General features: G+C 33.4%; 1 protein-coding gene across 1 annotated transcript in view; it reads right to left on the minus strand.

Annotated features, from left to right (window-relative positions):
• LRP1B (LDL receptor related protein 1B) overlaps positions 1-23,735 on the minus strand; it is a gene marked incomplete at both ends in the record, with an annotated part of 666,837 nt that overhangs the window by 83,307 nt on the left and 559,795 nt on the right. Inside the window, 6 exons of the mRNA XM_082763005.1 lie at positions 2,590-2,738; positions 3,898-4,086; positions 16,422-16,621; positions 18,089-18,270; positions 20,236-20,358; positions 23,451-23,536. Of these exons, the coding sequence (XP_082619131.1) occupies positions 2,590-2,738; positions 3,898-4,086; positions 16,422-16,621; positions 18,089-18,270; positions 20,236-20,358; positions 23,451-23,536 (929 nt within the window). The remainder of the gene's footprint in view (positions 1-2,589; positions 2,739-3,897; positions 4,087-16,421; positions 16,622-18,088; positions 18,271-20,235; positions 20,359-23,450; positions 23,537-23,735) is intronic.

A 23,735-nucleotide genomic window follows, 5' to 3' on the forward strand; every position in this document is an offset into this window, starting at 1 on the left:
TTATCCTAAAATAAGAGTTATGTTAGGGAGAAAAATCTGAATAGACTATCCGCACCTTTCAACAAATGTTGTGTTTCCTACCTGGTGTCTCTATGAGCACAGAAGAAAATGAAACCAGCAAACATAGAAGTGCAAAACATTTCATTTTCTGTGACAGCATATATATATTTTTTAATTCCTTCATGTTTTAAAAAATATTAATTACTCAATAAAACTGTTTAAGAGGTATATACAACTTGGTACATTAGTTCGGGTTTAATTTGTCTGCCAAGACAGTTCATGGTTTCATTGCCATTTATACATTGAGCAACATAATTCCCATACCACACTGACAGACATGATATACAATTGGTTGGATCTAAATTCAGGCGTATAGAAAAACCAAATTGCTGTATTTTATCCTTCGGTGCATATTGTTGTATACCACTATCAACCTCTACTAGACAAATACATCAGCTCTAGATTTTGTTTCTGTCTAATCCAGTATTTTAAGAGAGTACTTATCTAGATAGGCATACTCTAGGAGGTTATTTAGGAATGGGTGTAAGGCTGTTAATCCGTTCTACAAAGGTATGCATAGCAGGGTAGTTCAGCAGAAGGCCTCCTGGTGTAGGAAACCAACAGAAACTCAGACAACTCTCATTCTTACTACTTTCTGTTTGCTAGCTTGGCCTTTTTACTGCCTCATTGTTTTAAAGTATCAGCCACACTGCTCACCACAAGGCACCTCAAGCCATTAAACTGACAACATAAATTTAATTCCAAGAAATGGGTACTAACTTAGATATTTTTACACTCTGCATGGAAATACTTATGATCCCTTCTAAATCTGGGATCTAATCACTTAGTTAAACTGGGGGTCAGATTCATGTAGGTGTGTGTGGAATTACCTTAAATGGCCTTCTAAAGTCTGATGTATCTTGTAGTGAATAAGTTCTTACATCAGATTAGCCATCAAAAGACATCTGAATGTCTGCCCGTGTGTAAAATGAGTTAGTGTATCAGCCATCCAACTGCTTCAGAAATGGTTAACAGTAGATGTGTTTTCATGAGTGATTACATCATCAGAATAGCTATAATTTTACAACAAAATCTGAAAATCTTTACTGAGCAAAGTATGTTTTTGCCACAGACCTCTGCATCTGATGCCATCAGGCTGACAAATTATCAGAGTAAACAGATTTCAGAGTTAGAAGAAAATGACTAATAACCAACATCAACTTGTAGTTGTATTTCTGCAAGCAACTCCTTGAATATAACCCCTCTCTCCCTCCTAAGGAATGCAGAAGTGGTAAAATATTACTTTTGGAGGATCCAAAATACAACACTATCCTTCAAATCAGATTATTAATTAATAATTTAGAAAGGAGCCACTCGATCAACTGTTAGCATGTAAGTAAAATTAAAACAAACAAACAAAATACAAAATAGAAAGTGCCTTTTTATTTTAATAAAATTAATTTGAGAAGGTGAATATATGTGGAAAAAAGATTAGGTAAAAAATTCTTCATTTTCTTTTTTTTCTTTCTTTTTGCTCACCACTTAATGGGAAGTGACAGACAGACAATCTAAACATAAAAGATGCAGTGAACAAAATAAAACCACAGAAAGCACTGCGTTATGGTAACAGAGGAAGACAGTGGGAAGGAATCTTAACAATATTACTTGAATGAACTTGTACATCATTATAAAATGATGAAGATAAATTGAAGATGACCACTGGTCCTTCAAAATGAAGAGTAAAACCCTTTCCTTATTGAATATGGACAAAATGCATCATGATGTGTAATGTTGTAAAGTCATTAGCACACATATAACGAAACTCAGCTACTAGAAAAATTAAAGCTTTTAAAGGCCATATGTACTATTACAATCAACCAAACTAATTGAGTAGAACAGTCCAAAGCCTTTTATCAAACTGGTTCTCTTGTGAGAAATAAATCAGTATGTTCCAGTTAATCTAACTTAAATCTTAAGAAAATTAATTTATTTCAAGTCATAGGGAATCCATCTCCCATAAATAATTCAATGTTTTAATTGATACAATTTTTAAGTAATTGTGCATTTTACCATTTTTATCTACCTAACTGGACAGCTCAGTCCCATCCTTTCCTTGTATCTTGTATTTGTGTAAAGTTTGTTCATGAATGAATACCCTCAAACCACTTTGTAATTTTATCATTCATGTTTTATATACACATATATATACATAAAACATATGTATATATGTGTGTATATATATACATATATATATATATTTCAAAGCAATGTTTATGGGTTTAGTACCTGTATTTGCTCTAATGACTGGAAGAAACATCCACATTTGACAAGGAGCAAGCTCTGTGCTCTCCAGAAAACAACAAAAAAAAAACAAAAACAAAACAAACAAACAAACAAAAGCATTTGAAAGTAAATCTATTTTCAACTAATAATCTTGAAGATTAAGCACTTTAAATGCACCCATGAGTTTCCTAGTCTTCAGGTCCTTTGACTGCTGCTTCCACATTTCATGGACACCAACCCTTGTTATTTAAAATGAGGTGAAAACACAGTAAAATGCAACTCTTCTCTACATACATATACACTTACCTGACTGGCAGTGCAGTTCGATAAACATGTCTTGTTATCTGCAGCAAGGTAAAAGTTAGTGGGACAGGCACAAGTATGCATCTTGTCAGGGGCTAGAAGGCATAAATGACTGCAACCACCATTGTTTAGTGTGCACAGATGTTTAGACACTGTGAACAGAATAGGAAAGGTATACAGAGACTATTATTTCAATTTACTTCAGAGTACCTGCTTTATAGAAGAAAAATGTATTACACACTTCAATTTTAAAAAGGAATGGTTCATATAAAAATCCTTTTCCTTTTGTCTTTAAGCTATTCTTTTTTGTATGCAACAATTAGTTATTACTAAGGATATACATTCAATAAACAAAAACATTATAAAAGAAAAAAAATAGATAATGAGATAAAAAATTAGCTAATCTAGATCAAGTACCAAATTGTATTTAGGCGGAATTCAAAGACATAGACAACAGGAGACAAAACACAATCATAACACCTATATTTTCTGTCATTTTCTCAGTACAACAGGTTTCTAAACAACAGTATTATTCTGCATTATTAACACTCTCCCACTTTTGCAATAATAACACTAAATGTATTCATAACATAATGCTCTGATCTTGGTAACTGTTAGCTTGGACTCTAATGTAATTTAACCATCCTGTACTATAGTCATTAACTATAAAGTTATTTCATCACTGAACAAGACCTATCGCATTCATTTAATACCAGATATACTTACAACACAGAATCACAGAATCACAGAATTTCTAGGTTGGAAGAGACCTCAAGATCATGGAGTCCAACCTCTGACCTAACGCTAACAGTCCCCACTAAACCATATCCCTAAGCTCTACATCTAAACGTCTTTTGAAGACTTCCAGGGATGGTGACTCCACCACCTCCCTGGGCAGCCTGTTCCAATGCCTAACAACCCTTTCAGTAAAGAAGTTCCTCCTAACATCCAACCTAAAACTCCCCTGGCGCAACTTAAGCCCATTCACCCTCGTCCTGTCACCAGGCACGTGGGAGAACAGGCCAACCCCCACCTCGCTACAGCCTCCCTTGAGGTACCTATAGAGAGCGATAAGGTCGTCCCTGAGCCTCCTCTTCTCCAGGCTGAACAAGCCCAGCTCCCTCAGCCGCTCATTGATCACAGATCTATATTTTAAAAACTATTGAAACTTTTGAAAATTTCTAAAATTCAGAATAAAACAGAAATAAAAAATAAATCATTGCAGCTAAATAATTTTCAATTAATTCAGCAACTGGCTGCTTACTAAGTGAAACACATGTACATGCTGCATGGAAAACATAGAATAATTACCATCAGGTTGTCTATAAGAATGATACACCTGGATGTCTGTTATGGTGTGCCAGGAATTAATCAGTGACAGTCTGTTTAATCCAGAGGTTTTGTGGGCACGGCTGAGTGATTTGGTTTTCCCGTCTGTCCAGTAGATGTAGTCTTCAAACAATGTTAGTGCAATCACCCCTGGAATATCTTGATTAGGGACTGTAAGAAGAGATGCTAAGATTAATGTTCACTCTTGGAAGACTGCCAGCTAAAATATTCCATACTGAATGGGTTGACAGATACAACTGCTATATAATGTCTTGAGAATAATTATCATGACAATATGTCAAGCCTAAAGGGTTCTTTATTACCAGTTACGAGAAAGATGGATGAGGTATGTGAGCTCTGCTTGCTTGGAATTAGTTGGCCCAATCAGTGTTAAAGAAATGAAAGAATTCCAGTCAACAAAAATCACCTCCAGTTTCTAAACCAATTACATGTTAAGTTGTAAAGTCGTACATAACATAATTTTAACTTAACCTATTTTTTACAGAAGACCAGTATTCATTTGCTGTCTTAGGAGAATAAAAGTTATTAGAAAATACCCAAAATACAAAGCATACATCCTCAGATGCATTTAATTTAACACAATTTAAGGCAATTATTATTATTTCATTTTGGCAAAATATGCTGACAAGTGAGACAGGGGGAAAAAAAAAAACAATTTATTAAACATAACAGTAAGAGGGCATATTGTTTATTCCTAGCATAACCAACCATACAGTAAAAAAAAAAAAAAAAAAAAGATACAAAGATACAACAAAGTAATAATACCCCATTGTTATAATATCACAAAATTATAAGTCAACATCACTTAAAAAGATGAAAGAACAAAAGGAAGAAAAAAAGCTTTGGAGTGTTCTTTATCCTACTGTATACTTGGACTATTTGTTCTTGGTAAACATAAAAAAAAATGGTAGAATTCAGCTTATTTATAAACTGTATGTAACTCTAATCATAAATGTCACAGGAAACATCTAACCATAATGTTCAATTTGTGTATTATAGTCTTTTATCACCAAGTCATTCTATTACTGATAGAGCTAAAAAGGCAAATTAGAGAAGCCAAGTCTGTTATTTTAAGCAACATATTCTTAACACATTTACCTTGTTTTCTTAGATGAATATAGCTTCATCTTTCTACACGGAATGTGCTTAAGTTTGGTGAATCCTAAATTCCCACTGGAACATTTTATAGTTTACTGACAACTGATGACCAATACTTGAATAAGAACTTAGCAAATGTACTTTTGTGTACAACAGTCTTTCCTATATAGTGAACACCAGCATAAAGTATGTTGACTTTTGGTCCTGAAAACCTTGCTTTTTAGACTTGAAATTATTTTCCTTTCTTGTATGTTTACACATTCCATAGCCATCATACTGAAACAATGATACTCTTACAAGGAGCTTCATAACATTTCTGCGAAATCAGTCAAATTGCATTCATATAAAAATATCTCAGTTTTGGCATGTATTACATACACAGCATTGGCATGGTTCTCTATATAGTACAGTGTCCCCAAGAAAAGCTCTTATTACTTCCCTTATTAGTAAAATCACATTATGAAAAGGGTGTCTACAAAATGGAAGTGAGTCACTCTCCATGTCGATTGTTGCTATCCCATTTCTCTTAGCAAGGAAGGAAAGAATTCTTGAAGAATCATTATTTTCAGCTTTACCACCAAAATAACAAGACAAGTAAAAGAAAGCAAAAACACAGAAATTATAAGCACAGGTATTTCCATCATACTGTTTATCTTCCTCAGGCTGACATTTGCTAACCAATGGACTGATCAAAATATATTGCAAGAAAAACATCCAAGACTCAGGAAAACTCCCGTAGGGTTTGTCTGTCTACTGGAGAACCTATAAGCATTATTATCAAATTGTACCAGCTAATTGCACGTTAATTTTGCCCTGACTCTGCTCTGGTGTGAACTAAGTAATTCACTATGTGGGGAAAATAGGGGAAGGCTAGACAACAATACACAGCTTCACCCTAGATGTAGTACAGTGTGTGGGAGAATCTCCAGTACTGAAAACATTGGAGTTTTCACATAACCCTAACACATAACCCTACATCTAGGCACAACAGAGACTAAGCAGTCAAATGCTATTTTTTTAAAATGTTCTTTCACTTAACAGAAGTTTTTTTTTCCACTTAAGATTTTCCTTGAATCTTGAGAGATTCTTCAAGCTTTGCACACACCTTTAATAATGCTGAGTTCAGCTTAGTACTGTTCCAGAAAAGGCATGCATCACTAATTTTAAATAAAAAAGTGAATGATCTATAAAATGCCTTAGCATAATTATTAATTGGGAATACTAATTGCCATATCCTACTCTTACAGACAGATTACTGTAATTAATTAAGGAAGCATAGAATTTAAACATTCATGTCAGTTGGAATAAGGAAATTACAATTCTGAAATATGAGTTAATCAAAATCTGTGTACACACATGCTACATGGAAGAAACATCTTTCGGTTTTTCAAATTTTACGTATGTTTTTATTCAATATTTATTTATTCAATATTCATTTATTCATTAGTATTTGCTATTGAAAGTTTCTTATAGCCTCTGCGTCATATGGTTCTGTCACTGAAGAAAAAACCTAAAAGACAAGCAGAAAACAGGTTCATCTGCAAAAATGCAGAAAATTCCCCACTGATCTTAAAGGATAATTTCTAATGAGAAATGCAGACCAGACTGACAGAAGAAGCTGGAAGGAACTGCAGAAAGAGAAGCTGCTACTTGTAAAACCTTGGACTGTAAAACCCTGAAGCTATTTACAAAGCCATTTATCTTGCTTTTACTTGAGTTCTGAAAACATATCTTTTCATATAAATTATGACCCTTTCTGTTACTTTTGACATCAAATTAAAGATGTCAAAGATATCACTGCAGCCTTTCTAAATTAATAAATAAATAAATAAATGTTGTTGCCTTTGTCTGTATTCTCTTATTCTGATCACAGTTAGGATTAAAATCAGAACAAATGGGCATGTAAAAGCCTTAATGCACATAAAGAGAATTTACTTAAGACAATTATCTTGATGTGGTCTTCTGTAACACTCCCCAGTAATGAAAGATACCTGTAGCATTCATCTTGTCTTTGACCATCCAGTAATTATAAATAAACATCATATACTGAGTACAGATATATAAGCAAATGCTTACTTTCCTTTCTATGTATATCTGTGGGTTGTCATAATGACACACAATCCATTCAGAAATCCGTGTACACAATTCATCTTAGCTTCAATGGATTATGCATACATCAGAATCCAGATGAAACTTCATATGCATGATCTAAAAAATATTCAGGAGAATAACATACTGTTTCAATTCTCTTATCGTGCCTTATTAATAGGGAACCTAAGTAAAATGTGTAGCGTAAGATGCTAACTACTACAGTTAGAGCACTGCACTTCAGAAAACAACTGACTGATGCAAGTAAATTTTTCCTTGACCTTTTTCTAAAGATAATTCTGTAAGCACCATGTTTAGAAACTTGTCTTCCATAAAATATCTTAAGATCATAAACCAGAATAGACAATAGAATGTAGCAGGTATTATATAATCTATTTATATTCTTTAAAAGAAGCATGACGCAGTGTATCTTTCTAAAAAATGGATTTTGCACAGAGGTCAAAAAATGAAACTGTCAGGGACTTAATCACTCTCATGTTAGGGTTGTATTTTGCTGCTGTTATTTCTGACAGAATTACTGAATACTCCAGAATAACTGATCATGAAATAAGAATGGATGCTGCATCCAATCAGCAATGAAGGAATGTGAGTCTCTTGAGAGTAGTTCAGTTTGAATATTTGACATGTTGGGTGAGAAACTGAAGCCCCCACAAAACAAAGCACCCTTTTTTCACCAATGCTGCTGATGAGTACACATTCATATCAGCCACTTATTGTGGAAGCTTTCTCTTTGAGAAGAACTGCTTTTCCAACTGAGTATAGAATTGAGCTCATATATTTTAATGAAAGAACTTAGAAATAATTCTGTATGAAGATGGACTTACAAGTTCACTCCTGAGCTCAGCCACACCTGCATGTAGGAGGTGTACAGGACAGCAGGACCATTCCATGGGAACCATGTGGCCAAGCCACACTGAACCCTAAAGCTGTGAAAGGACTGATGGCATGATGATTCCAACTGCTGAGCAGGAAGTCAACCTACCAAATACTGATCCAAAGAAAATAATGAAATAGTACTATAAACAACTCACTTGGTCTGAGAATTTTTTAACCCTTGAGTAACTTCATAATTTTAATGGGATTCTCTGTTAAAGTCAAGATTTCATAAAGTGATGTTCATAAGACATTTGATCGAAGTCAGGACCTTGCATCATTTATGTCTCTAAAAGACCTAAGTTTTGTGACTATGAAGTTTGGAGAAGTCACAAAAATAAAAGATAATAATAATATAAAAACACAGAGAAGCAATGAAAGGACTATTTTATTTAACATAATATGTCAACGTGTTAAATAAAATAGTACAAACAAAAAAATGTAAATAAATATATATATATATATATAAAGTAAAATATATAGGAAGTAAATACAGTATCAATGGATGGAATTATATCATATAAATTTTATTCCAAGCTGATTGTAAAAAGTAATGTATTTTCTTTCAGTTGGTACATCTGTAAAGACTGAGGAAAGGTTTTATTAAAAAAAAAGCACAAAAAACAAACAAACAAACACAAAAAACAGATATTTAATAGCAGTTAATTCTGATTTCTTTCACTGCTTGAGGCATAGTACTATCATAGTTCTCTCATATCCCAAGACAGGGGTGTTGGAACTAGTTGATCCTTAAAGTCCCTTCCAAACCAAACCATCCTATGATTCCACAGCCAAATATTACTTTGCTTCATTCCTTCATCGTTTGATATATTATAAATAATGGAACATCAGAACTGTTGACACCTAGTAAATAGGCTATAAAATCTAGTTTGTATTAACTGTGAATGACAATAAAATGTGATATAATTTTAATGTCGGTTTTTTTGATGCAACAGTAAAATAGTCCTTCATGTTTGTTCTTTGCCTCTGGGGACATCAGCATTCCAAGTTTTCCAAAATCTGAGGCAGTGACAACTGTTGATTTATCATAAATGTATGTAGTTGAAGAAACACGCATTGTCTTTTTTTGTTCTTTTACTTCCAGAGAACTTCAGTTACATTACTGTTCTACCTCTTCATAAATGGCATATATTATTTACATGTTGCAATACTAATTACAAGTCTCAGAGCATACATTACAGAGTGAACCATATTTTTAAACAAGAGAGCAAGACTAATTGCCCTCCTTTCTTTAGCAAGCACTGTGAAGATGGACTACTTTCTGCATAATCAGAGTAAAACCAGGTCAGAGTCATAACAGGTAAGTACTTCTACCTTCCCTGCATCTCCTATTTTAGACCATTTAATCAAGATGTCTACTTGTCAGCCCATCAGTATGGAAGTAATACACTCTGTTATGCACAACTTCTTTAACAACTATGAGGGACAAAAAATGCAGAATGCAAAATCACCATTCTAAGCCATTTGGGAGGAAAACTGCAAATGAAATTTGTTTTTGATTCTTTTTCCTACCACAGCCTTGCTCCATATTACGAATGGCTGATTCCCTTGCAATACCTTCCTTTTCTAACAGGACTTCTGCTGCTCTTCTCTATTAGGATTTGATCTTATACAGAAATAATGAATTCTCTTGTAATGGGAGAAACTGCTAATTTCAGGTAGTGCTTAACCAAACAGGGAAAAAAAGAAAAACAAACAAACAAACAAACAAACAAAGATGAGAAATTTGATGAGAAGTGAAGCCAGTAAATAGAAGGAACGCACAAGCCTATCAGAAAGCTGCAGGAAACTGGAAGAAGAAATATAGGTAGATAGTAAAAGAGAAAAAAAAAAGGAGGCGGGGAGGTTTGCAACACATCAGAAGTGGTGGAGAAAAGGAAACGATTAAAAACTTGAACACAAAAAATGACAATAGATAACATAATAAAGAGAGATAAAGAGCTGCATGAACTTAAGGGAAGAAGAGACACATAACTCCACAAGAGGATACGTGATTCTGCAGACCTTAGAATCACGTAACTGACTTCCTCTTACATTTTGCACTAGTTTTGACTCAAGAATATAAATGAATATGCTCTATGTCATATCTGTGATAAAATGTCTACTTTTTTTCTTGTTTGAACAATGTTTCCTTCTATTTTCTGAGTACCCATAAGAACAGAAAGCATACATTTGATTTCAGGGGTGAAAATAACATCATCCAGGATGTTTTAACTACAGACTTCAATCACTATACTGAAGGAGCCATACAGAAGTGAACATTAAATTATTTCCAAAAGTAAAAGCAAATACTTTACTAACTAAAGTGAACAAAAAATGTCTCATTGCCAGCTGGTAAAATCATTTCATAATCACTATTACTAAATGGACATTTTCTGTTAAAAAAGAAACATGTCAAAGTCACTGAACAGGAAAAAACAAAACAAACAAATACAGGATATATAGATTAATTCTAGCAATTGAAATCATTTCACAGATACATATATCCAAAGGCATTTTCAGAATGATATTACTGAGATTTTTACTAACATCACGCATATGCACACATACTCCTTTTTGTAAATATAACATATACATCACACCAGCATGCTGGATAAGTGTGGAAGATTCAAGTACTTGCACTAAATGGTAGTATGCCTTGCCAGTCAAAAAATGTAACTAAAACAGTGAAAATGGAGATTATTTCAATATCATAAACCCACACAAAAATTGCCAGGTGTCCCAAAACTACTATCACAAAAGAAGCAGGAAATCTGGACAGATAAATAAATCTAAACATCTTAAAATACCAATGTATCTGTGGCATTAAGGCTGACTATTAGGTATGACTTACAATGATACCATGAGCAGAGATTAATAAATTTTTAAAAATATGCTTATAAAATCAGTTGATCAAATGTAGGACTGAAATATTGTACTGTCCAACTTTAAAATGTTTTACGGCTTTTTTTGATTTCGATGTGAGCAGTTATTTACATGCCACTGCCACCCTTTAGCTGTAAAGTACAGAGTAGTATGCTATCACAACAATGCTTAAATCATTCTCAAATACATACTAGTCACAATTAGAGCAGAAAGATACATAATGTGCTAATGAATTTCAGTTTTCAGATTTATAGAGACCACTTATGTGCCTACCACTCTTAACACCTGGAGACCCACGTATTGCTGCAGTTTCAATATTCATCCCCACTCTGCCTCTCAAGCTGTTCCTTCCACCACCTTTGCTTCCCCCATGCTCCTGCCCAGATTCTCCCCTGCTGTCATCTAACTTCGAGTACATAAACTGCTAAGCCCCTTTTGTTTATCTCATTTATCTTCCACCACATGTAAATGAGCTATTCAACATTCTTCACCTTTCTTCATTGAGAACAGATGGCTACCTCCCCTTTTTGATTGCTTTGATATCAACAAGGAGAGACACCATGACTTAAGAAAAACATAAGAAAAACTGAGTTTTATGTTCTCTGTTCTATGTTCTTGCTTTCTGACAGCGATAACTGCATGGAAATTAATGCCAATCCTTTAAAATTGGTGATGAAGTATATCCAGCACATATGGAAACTTCGCTGACTTCACCAGTAAATGTCCATTAAGATTTTAATGAGTATGTAGAAAAAATATTTTCAGAGGCTTATAATATAATGAAATTTTGGCGTATTATCACAGGAACAACAGAAGATATAGAAACCAACCCATTGGCAATCTTCATAACCTGGGTTCCATAAACTGGAGACTGGAACCTGAGAATAATCTAACTGTGTGAAGTAACTTTAATGTAGGAGAACCTGTATATTTTTCCTGAATATTATCCTTTGAAAGTGATAGAACACAATACAATAAAATACTCAGATTTAGGAAGACATATGAATTGGAGATTTTTACCTGAACAATTATGAAAACTATGACTTATTATGAGTTTGTGCTAACAACAGATGCAGCTAACACCAGATGTGGTTATAACAAGCAATTCCATAGATGCCACAAAAGCTGGAAGAAAATTTTTCCAATATCAGAACTACAGTTTATCTGCTGTTAAAGTTTCTTTCCACACTTTTCTAATTTTTCATCTATTTAAACTGCAGTTTAAATCTGAAATGAATTGATTTCTGTAGTGTTAGGACAATTCCATAAACAAATGGATTTACTCTGCTGTAATATTCAGGTGGAAGAGTTTAGACTTAGACACAAATGTTCTATTTCTACCTACAAAGCCCCCAAAATTAGTAATTCTTGAAATTACAGAGGCTAAAATTAAAAAAAAAAAAAAAAAAAAAAAAAAGTTAGCATCCCCCAAAGCTTTTTACTTAATACCATAAAACTTGCACATATTTAGACACAATAAAGTTTGTAAACACTCAGGTAGAAACCAGTTCTGAAGACAAGGATTTTTCAATTTAAGATAATATAGAAAAGTTTCTGTCTGATAACTATATTACAGCTAACAAAGTAATTTCTAAATACACAGTTCATTTAAAGGCTTAGCACATTTTCATTGCCTCATGTCCCCTGTAAAATGAAGCAATGAAGTGCTTTAAAAACTTTTGTTTTTAGAGTGTAAAACATTAAAAAATTTGGCATGGTTAAATTCTAATCTTAGCTCAGAGGAGTTTCTGTACTTCCTAAACTGGACTATCAGATTCCATTTTTGTATTTTCAAATTCTCATCGTCAAAGAGTGAAATGGGAAAATGGTAGGTACTCTGAAGGATAGGAGGAAGGATTGCTTGTGTGAGGCAATCTGATAGCTAGGGAACTGCAAAGCTTGCATGTCCTCTGGGCAATGGGAACCAAAAGCAGCTGTTAAGTCTGACAAATTCTTATTTTTATTTTTTTTTTAAAGCTCACAGAAGTAAACCAGCTTAGTGCTTAGCCAGATTAGTGCCTCAATGCTTGCTTAATCATTTACTGTGCATAACATTTGTGAATGCTGCAGTGCTAAATTGGCTAAGCTCTAAAGACAGTTTACATAATCACACATTGAACTTCAAATAGATAAGCAAGGTCATTGCTACCCCTAGCGCCAAGAAGAGTTCCCAAGTAGGGTAAGATTTCTGGCCTAGTTAGCATGTTTTCAAAGTTCTTACTAGGACTCTTGACAGTTATAAAAGTGCCCTGTTCTGTTGAAATGCTGAGGAATTTTACAAGAGGAAAGCAGCAGATGTTCTCTTTTCCTGAAAAATCTTTAAGACTCATAAGAAAGAAATAAAAATACTTGTTGCAAAAAATGTTACCATTATGATCTACATTTCCAAAATACACATAAACTGCAGCTGAATGCAAAAACAATCGTTAGTTTAACAGATACGGTGTCAAAAATTAGCCACAAATTGTTCAATTTCTGTAAGTTTCTTGCACAGACTTTGCAGTTTTCTGTGTTCTATCTCATACAAAAAGTATCTCTTTATGATATATATTCAGATCTATGCATTCTAATGTAAGACTTATTTGGTGGATATTGTGAGGTCTTTCTGTCATTCTCTGATAATTTCCATACCAGGTCATTTAAGATTCAAAAAACATATTTTCAGAAAAAACTCAGAGCAAACTAGCTCTATCCTCAAAGGTCAGAGAAGCAGGTAAAAAAATACATAGCTTATGCTACTTAGCTCACAACAACTAGCACTTCAGATTGCATTGCTCACATGATTCCCATTCAGACTTTATCTGCTGCATGAGTATGTATTTTATGCTCATCGTATCTGTGCCTTTATCATTCTTCTGAAGGATATGAAAATACGAAGGATAGAGTAAGCTCAAGCATCCATTAGTTAACTTTGACAATAAAAAGTGTCTCAGAACGACAGAAGAAAAATAGACCATGAAATCCATGTGAACAATGCATCTTCAAGAAATACAGTTATCACAAGCTATGAAACAGATCTTTCTTATTTAAGTGCTCATTGACAGAGATTGCAGTTTCTTGTATCAAAAAGCTAGAAGCGATCATTAAGTTTTGTTTCCTCTAAACCTCAACCGCAGAACTTCCTCAGGTTTCCCTTATTAAGGCAATTCATTTGTAATGGTTAAAAGTTTTCCAGAAATGTTTATTGTCTTGTGTTGAAACATGAAGACATGAAAAATTGATTTGGAAGTTTGTTCTAAAAGAAGCAGGAAAAATATTCTGATTAAATACAAATTGATCATTATGAATTAGCTCTACAAAAATCTCAAAGCACCTTTTAAAACATCTACAGGCATGTTTGATCTACTTCAGATGCCAAGGATTCTATCACTTCTTTGTTAAATACATAGAAAATTTTGTACAACTTGGTTTGATAATTGTATTTTGCGAGAAACACCTGATAACAGAAAGTGACAAACAGTATTAGCTAATGAGAAAATCTTCCACCCACATAATTTAAATACTTCAGGATCTTCCTCTCAAAGCTAAAGTTTCTTCTTGCTTGAATCTCTTACATGTCATCTGTAAGAACCATGTCCTTAAAAGTATTGTAACAGGTTTACATAAAGTCACAGCCACTTATGGAGTTTGCCTCAGACATTTAACTGCTACCAAATTTTTATGAATTTTCATTCCAAAATCATCATAGTAAAAACTTACAGGCCTAACAGCCTACAGAATGTCCAGTAATGCTTGATTCCTAGCACATTCACTGTAATACTTAGGGGGTCAGACATGCTCCTTAAGAAGTCATAAATAGATTCAGCTGTCTAAAACTGGTGGCAGTGTTGTTAGCAGGGAAGCTGCTCTGTACTGCTACCAGCTATAGCTTTGTGACAAATTGCTTCTCCAGTTTCATGCTATCTTCTGGGGAAGAGATCAACTCTGTGAATATAAAAGCAGTTGAACGTGATTTCACCCACTCAAGCAACAGAAACCTAGAGGCTAGAGACCAAGGCAAAGGACACCAAAGACAGTGAAACTGGAATTTTGCAGGTATCTTCTCAACTGTACTGGTATGAGGACATTTTCTGAGACAGAAAAATTCCAAAATTTTCAGATTGAAAGAGAAAACTGAAAAAAGATTTAACCACTGCATTTAGGTGTGGACTAAGAAAGAAACATTTCCACCATTTCCTTTTTTTTTGCTTAAAAGATCCAGAAAGAAGAGTAAGAGGATAATTATATGAAAACTAAATAGCAGGATAGCAGAATGAGGAATAACATGAAGAGGAGCATGGAGCCTTGCTTAACCTGTCAGAAAAACAGACTGTCAGCAGGAATTCAGACTGCAGACAGGATATATCTGAGCTACTACTGCTTAGGTGAGCAGGTTAGGACCATTAAACTGTCCTATGCTCACTACAAAAAAACATGGAAGTTAATTCTGAGATTAATGGGAGTGGTTACAGCTCTCATAGCTATTGCTGTAGTCTCCCCAGTTCAGCATTTCAAAAACTGTTCATTATCTATTTATAACTTATTCTTTTTGAACACAAGAGCTAGAAAACTTTTTTTTTTTTTTTTTCTATTTTTCCTTTCAGAACAAAACTCCAATCTGGAAATAAAATACTCATTTCATGAGCTCTGGTTTAGAGAAATCCTAGAGGCACTCAGTATCAGATAAAAGCCCCAAAAAGCCCAAATACACAAGTTTTACCAGGATAACAGCAATTCTGAAGTTTGGGTAAAGCTTGTGGAAGGAAGCTCAAGTTAACAGTGTTTTGTCTTAGCAGAAAAAAAAAAAAATAACCAAAACCAAAACCAATTTCATATATTTGAATTAAAGTGTAAGATTATACCATAATTATACCATTCGGAATATGAGAAGTACTCATCGCAGTGTAAAGCTTTTTTTTTTCTTAAACACTTTATAGATAAAAGACTAGCATTCTAATTATCTGCTAGGTGAGAAGCAGAACACAGAGATAAAAATTAGTTAATTACATAAGTATTTCAAAAGTTATTATTTTATCCATCTACCAAGAAAGCCCCAAATTACATTTGTAATACTATTCTGCTTACTGACTCATGCTGAGCAGACTAATGGGCTTTCCAGACTTTCTCAGGCTGCTTTTAGCCGCATTGTAACACACGGCACACAGGACATACTCCTTCCACTTTTAACAGCCAAGTTTCTCTGGCTTTATAACATGGTCAAGTATATACTACAGCACAGAATTGACAGGGCAGCCTTTGATTGCTGAGTCTGTTCCCTAGTGTTTCTGTTTTCATTTGACATTTTTTCCATGGGCAAGTTTAAAATGTGGAATGCATGTTTAAAAAAGATTCATATTCACAATAGAAAAGGAATATGAAAAGCAGCTTATAAAATGTTGATGAAAAGGAAAAAGTGTATCAAAATTAAGTTGCAAAAAATGTTTGAAAGTACAGTTTTCACATGATTCTAAGTAACATAAAACATTTCAATTTTAAAATTACCAAAAAAAAATAATAAAGTAATTAGCTGTTTGACCAACCTTTATGTCTATGAGATCCGTCCATGTCAGAAAACTCGATATGATTTTCATCAGCCCAATATAGTCTGTGGTTGACATAATCTATGGTAAGAGCCATAGGTCTAGATATTTGTGTTTCTATGACAACTGTTTGACTGGAGCCATCCATACCAACACGGCCAATGTGAGGATACTCACAGCAATCAATCCAGTACAGGTATCTAAAAATAAAATACAACAGCTGCTTGGTGATGAAAACATAGCAAAAAAAAAAAAAAAAGAAGCAATTAGTTTAGCTGACGTCAAAAATATATTGGTAGTCATTAGTCATTCCATGATGTTTCCATTTTCCTGGTAGCTTTTTTTAAAATTATTTTTTAATTCATAGAACTAGGTTAATTTTCTGAACAACAGTTTTATGTAAAATATTATAATATTTTAAAATTATATTATATTATAGGATTATTTAGGTTGGAAAAGACTTCTAACATCATCAAGTCTTAGTTGACCATCACCATCAACTGTTAACATAGCACTACCAAGTCTACCACTTGACCGTGTTCCTAAGTACCACATCTACACATCTTTTGGATACCTCCAGGGATGGTGACTCAACTACTTCCCTGGGCAGCCTTTTCCAATGCTTCACAACCCTTTTAGTGAAGAAATTTTTCCTAATATCCAACCTAGACCTCCCCTGGCAGAACTTGATGCCATTTCCTCTTGTCCTGTTGCTTATTGCTTGGGAGAAGAGACCCAAAACTGTCTCTATAACTGTTAAGAAAAATGTCTGCTGTCCCTATAGCTCATACCAGTCAAGAAAGCAAAAATAGTGGTGATACTCAAAACTTCAATCAGAATGCCAGCACAGATTAATAAATTACAAATTACTGATTATTTGATTATATGATAATAAATTACTAATTACTGAAATTAGCAACTACATTCACCTTTTAACAAATTATTTAAATTAAGTAGGCAGTTCTCACTTCTCATCGTTGTTGTTGCAATAAATTTTTCAAGCCTACTGATCATTTCAAATTTTTAAGACCACCTTAGCAGTAACTGAAGTTTATTATATATTTAAAGACTTTTTTTCTAAAGTTATATGTGGACTACAAGTCTTCTCTCTGATCTTTCTCCCTCTCCCAAAAAGCCTTAAAAGTCTCCTAGTACTGAATCAATCCAGCTATTCTATCTCCTAGTACTGAATCAATCCAGTTATTAGGCTTTTGTTAAAATCAAAAACCTAATTTTATAACGTAAAAAAAGGCAAAAGCTATCTTCCAGTTAAGAGGGATCAAACATTTTCATTCTTCAATTCACATGCAAGGCCTATCAAAGAATGTCTTCCAATAAATTACAGCTGAATAACCCCACTTATTTGGAATCTAGTGAGCACAGAAAAGAGTGACAACAAAACAGTTCACTTCAGTGAATAAATGAAAAAGGCTGTAAGATTTCTTTGTCTCTCATACAATATGAACCTTTTGTTATTCAGTATCCCATTCATTCATAAACAAATAAATATGATGATGTGATAATTGTTGTTAATGCATTTTAGACTACTGATATTCAGTACAGCTGAAAGTCAGATAATAAAAAATAATTAGTGCTTCTCTTCTGATTTTATAAAAAATATAAAATTAAGATCAAATATTAATTACTGCAGAACTGTTTCTTCATACCCAGCTTGAGGATCCAATGACAGATCTCTAGGAAACTTCACCCTTTTGCTTACAAGGACAGTAGGGTATAAGCCATTGAGTTTAGACACTTCAATAATTCTCTTTTCAGTATCAGACCAATATAGATTCTTCCCAATCCAATCAACAGCCAGTGCATTGGGAACAGCAGTATTGTGGACTACCTAGAAAAGCAAAAATTGCAAAAATTAACCATCTAAATACTGTGAGGAGGAATAAAAATTAAAGAATTAAATTTATCTGAATACTGAGATGTGGGATATATGATACAGAGAAATACAATGTGAGAAAAACAGGTATTACTCCTTGTTAAACAATGACACTTCTGAAGTAATGACACTTTTGAAAGTAAAAACAATGTGACACCATTTCTTATAGTCAGTGAGAATGGAGAATAGCATGATGACACCTAATTTTCAACTTCTTTACATAATGCACTAAATTCTAATAATTTTGTATCTTTAATTTTTTATCTTAAGTTTGTAATTTTCCTTTTAATAAAAAAATACATACTTTTTTTTTTTTTTTCCTTTGCTACTCTGTTTTTCATAGAACTCAGATGAAGCTTCTTCCTTGGTAACACACCCTAAAATATGTCTACTTGTTAGCTCACCACTTCTTCTTACACTACATTGGCATATATTTCATTTTAATATCACTCTAGTGTCATACATCATCATGACAGATACCATGAGGGCACATACCTCAGGCAAAAAGAAAAAGCATACCTGGTGGGAAAGTAAATGCTGCGCTGTTATTGTCAATATTCATTTGGTAGAAGGAAGAGAAACTTTCTAAGAATTAGCTCTGTTTCAAAAAGACTACTTTACTGAGGAATAAACTAAAGGATAGAAGCAATTTAGTGCCATAATGGATAGACTATACTTCACTGACTTGAGATGTGTTATTCTCAAAATTTCTGATGACCTGAATAATTCTGAGACCTGAACAAATATCTCTAGACATACATGACTACAAATCTCATCATGACAGTATGACTCAATCTAGTCTGGCTGGGAATACTTCACATTAAGTATTGTCTCAGGCTATATTTGAATATTCCCAATCATCTTAAAATGAGAGTCCAATTTCATCTAAGCTTCAAAATTGTACTCCTAATTAGGAGTAACTGGAACTTAGGTAAAAAGAAAGATAAAAAATCACAGGGAGCAACACTGGAAAATATTTAGGATCTCTTAAGTACCAATAATGGATTTATTACCATAGTGTACATTCTAATTTATTGTCATATTCACCACTAAAAGCATATGCATTCAAGTATAAACTTTACATGTAAACATTATAATGTATTACTGAATGTGTGATTTTTAATTTAATTTACCATATGAAGACGTTGAAAATAATTCAAGATAAGAGATACTGTGAGGTACTTTACCCTAATTTTATAGTTATGAATATGTAAAAACATCGTTTCAGGTTATTACATTATTTACCACCTTATAAAATCTTTCTAAAATTAGATCAATTTGTGCAACATTTTCTTCACATTAATAGAATATTTTATTTCCTAATACCTTAGCATTACCAGCTTCACTGTTTTATAACTGTGTGACTGCATCAAAGCTATGCAATGCAACATGGGAAATTTCATGTACAAACGGACAGCTCTGCAAACTCATATTGTGGCTTAGTTATACTATCTAGAAGCATCAATCAATTATCCTCTTTTCTAACGACTTTTCTTTTGAAGGGTCACTTTAAACTTCTTCCAGTCACAGAAATGACCAGTGTGACATTTAAAGTCTACAGACCAGCTGACTACAGCATTTTCCATAACTTCAGTACTTCAGTATATTTACACAGCCTACCTACTTATACTTGTTTTTTCTTTGGCTTTCTGTAAACCCCACTGCACTAACAATTCAGTCAACTGTCAGTTAATTCATACAGAATTTAGCTCATAAATACAATCCTCTTAGCCCTTAACTCTATTTCAGACAAGATCCAAATGCAATTAAATTTTATTATGACTTGCTAGATCATGCCATGTATATGTATGCATATACCCAAACTTCAAAATTTGGCTTACAGCCATAAAGGAGAATTTTCCAAAATACTGAAAAAAAAAAAAATACATTCGAATAGTAACTTTATTAATCAACAAGTACCTTGATGTCACTTCCATTCAAACACATTCTGTTTATCCTACTGCCATTTGGTCTGCTGGAATCAATCCAATAGATGAACTCTTCTCTATAGTCAAAGTCTATTGCAATCACATTATTTAGCCCCTAAAAAAGGAAAAAAAAAATTTAAAAAAAAATTAAAAAATCAAGCCAACTTATTCAAATAAGTTTTAATATAAAATATTTGATAGCATTCAGAATGCAAAATATATTGCATATAACAGTCATCAAAATGCTTCACTTTACTAACCATTATTTTTTAGTACCTTTTCGAGGTACTTTAGTTGTATGGTGACAAATAACTATTGCACTTCAAAAAGTCAGATGACTTGAAACTAAATGAAGGTGTGATATTCTTCATTTCTGAAATTTACTTTATCAGTAAATATATTTATCTTTTGCTCAATCTTTTTGTTAATTACTACCTTTGGCATTACTCTAACAAACAAAAACACAAACAAAAACATTTGTGCATTCAAATGATGGCCCTCATTTCCTTATCTGAGAATGGAAAGCCTTGTCCCATAACTTGCTTTACATTCTACTTGTAGTGAATTCATGGTTATTTTTAATATTATACAGAGATGTTGTTATCAATAAATGATGGAGCAGCGGTAGCAAAAAGAACAGATGCAGTTTGCACTTTTAAAACCATAAGATCATTTAATCAATTCTATTATCAGCCCAATGACCTTTTACTCTCAGGTATTTTGGCAACCTCTCTCATTATTGAAATTCATACCTGTAGAGAGAATGCTCTGGAATTGACAACTCTAAAATAAACAACTAAGAAGAACAATATTTAATTGCCCTGAAAGTAATATGTGGCTTATCTGTAAACTACTGTGTAATAAGGTAGATCTATCTTTTGAGCAAAACGTAAGAGGAAAGGAGTGATCAGGCAGCACAAACCACCAGTAAAGCCTGAAACGACACAGTGTTTCAAAAATCACATATCCATGTACACACATTTTTGGTAAAGCCAGTTGCAATTCTGACACTTTTAGTTGTGCTACAAAACAATTTTTCTGTCTTTTTCTATTACTAGCAAACATTCACCTAAAGATAAAGCCACACACCAAATTCTTAACAAAGAAGACTAAAGATGAATGAATACAGAAGACTATCAAAATGTATAACATTCTGAAAATCAACGTCACCAATTTTTGAAAAGCTTTATCCCTACATATTTTAAAACACCGCATAAATTTCTTAAGTATCCAGGCTGATAAAAGAATTTGAATGCCTTCAAATCTTTGGTTTCAAGTGTTTTATTTTTGAGTGAGTTTGGTTCAAATATTTATCAGAACATCAGCTGCATGTAAAATTGTTCCTGAATATTTGCAACAGAGTTCGCTGTCCAGACAGTATCTCTTCCTGCTCTGCATATCACTTTGAAGTTCTCCTAGCGTTATTCTTTGTCTTTTATCTTTTACCCTGCTTTTAGAAGGAAGGGTAAAACTTTTAGATGGCATCAGCTGCTTTAACCTTGCATCTCAAACCTGTGGTTTTATTTGTCTTGGTTACATGCAGCATACTCTATCCTAGTCCATAAGTTGTGGTCCCCTTGGTGCATCAATAAAACAAACAAACAAACAAACAACAACAAAAACAAACAACAACTAAAATCACTAATAAGGAGCAGGAAGATTCTACCTACTTTGCCTACAGAAATCCTACAGATTTTAATGACTACAAGTGAAGGAAATGGAAGGCAAAGAATACAGATGAAATGTATTTTAAACAGTTGAACTTTTTATGTACATTTGAAAAGAAAAAAAAAAAGAGGAAAAAGCTGGCATGTAACAAAACTCAGAGAAGATTGAATGAACTCCTGCTTTCATCTCCTCTACTCTGAGTTTATATGAATGATTGTTAGAATGACAAAGCACAGATCAAACGCACAGAGAAGGCAGGTTTTGCTCCTTTGCCAGAGCAGTTCTGGTATTTGCCTTCATCTGGCAGATGTCTAAGAAAGGGTTAGAGCTGATCCATCGTACCATTACAAGGACAAAAAGATGTCCTCATGAGGAAGACAGCTCACCTGTTCTGCTGGTATAGCTTCCTCTTTTGCTTTCAAATCTGGATGTTTTCAAAAATGCAGTATTGATAGGATCAAAGGCCAGTAGCTTCAAAAGTTGAGATATATATTAGACTAATGAATTGATGTGATTCAGAAACCACAGATTGTCTTCAATGGCTAGAGCTACATTGTCCCTAACGTAGTGAAAAGGAGTCCATTAAATTCAAGACTAATAAAGCTCTGTGCCAATCTGTCAGCACCAAGCATAAAGAAATTTTACTGTTGCTCCACTCTTTTCACAGGCTTCTAGTAATAGATATACCAGCAAAAGAGGAAAGGCAGTGAGATGTAGATGGGAGGCAGTCAAAAGGATTTCAGAAGAACAAACAGATTTTAACAAAATGTTACCTATGCTTAAATAAATTCAAATGTTTAATACAAGATGGTTAATTTTGTAATTACTGTTGTGAAGACCTAAACACCTTTCTTGTGACATAAGCACAGCTTACTGACACAAGAAGTCACAAAAAACCTGATGCTATTGACTGGCATAACTGATTTGGAACTCTAACCTGTGGTAACTAACTACACTTAGGTGAAGCATAGAAGCAGAGTAGAAACTGCTAAAATGGTAGCTCTGTACCTACTGGGCAACTTTATACTTTTTTTATTTTTTTTTCGAAGATTTGTTTTGCTTTGTTTTGTTGTTCCCTGTCATAATAATTTAGAATAATTACACAAAAAATCAGATTTAGACAAAGATGCTTGTTCATGCATTGTAATGCTGCAAATATTGGAATTGAGTTTGTCTAAATTAAAAAAAAAAATAGATTTGGATTCTGACAGTAATTAGCCCAAATAATACATGGCCAAATATATATGTATTTTTTAAAAAAATAAAATATAAAAATTGGTCAAAACATATTGCAGTGGAAGAGGTTCACAAATAACATAAATTTTTGTACATCAGAATGACTTACAAAACAACTGCCTGAGCCTTAATCATCTCAATACTCAGGTAGTAAATTTAAAATATTATCAAAACTGTGAAGGTACTGCAGTTGTTCTGTGGTGCATACAATGCCAATTGTAGAATGATATTTCTGTCAGTTGCACACTTTAAATAAAAATAAAAGTATCAAGTTAAACTTAGAGCATGGTACTATGATTATACCTGTTTCAACAAAGTGTAGTTGGATCCATCAGTGCTAATTTTTCTTATTTCATGATGATCAGCCAGAATTAAGAAAGGTTCCTCATCTAAACCCCGGGAGAAAGAATATATTAGACTAGCTTTTACGTTAATTTATGGAAAATCAGGAATACAATGCTGAAATACAGATGGTTGGAAAAATAAATGTTACATGCTCTGATCAATGTTATGGATGAAAGAAATATTTAAAACATTCAAATGTTCCAAGAAAGATCAATGATGCAGTATAAAAATGAACAAAGCAAT

This window comes from Aythya marila (assembly GCF_965140915.1).
Source record: "Aythya marila genome assembly, chromosome: 6".
In the NCBI taxonomy this organism is placed as follows: domain Eukaryota; kingdom Metazoa; phylum Chordata; class Aves; order Anseriformes; family Anatidae; genus Aythya; species Aythya marila.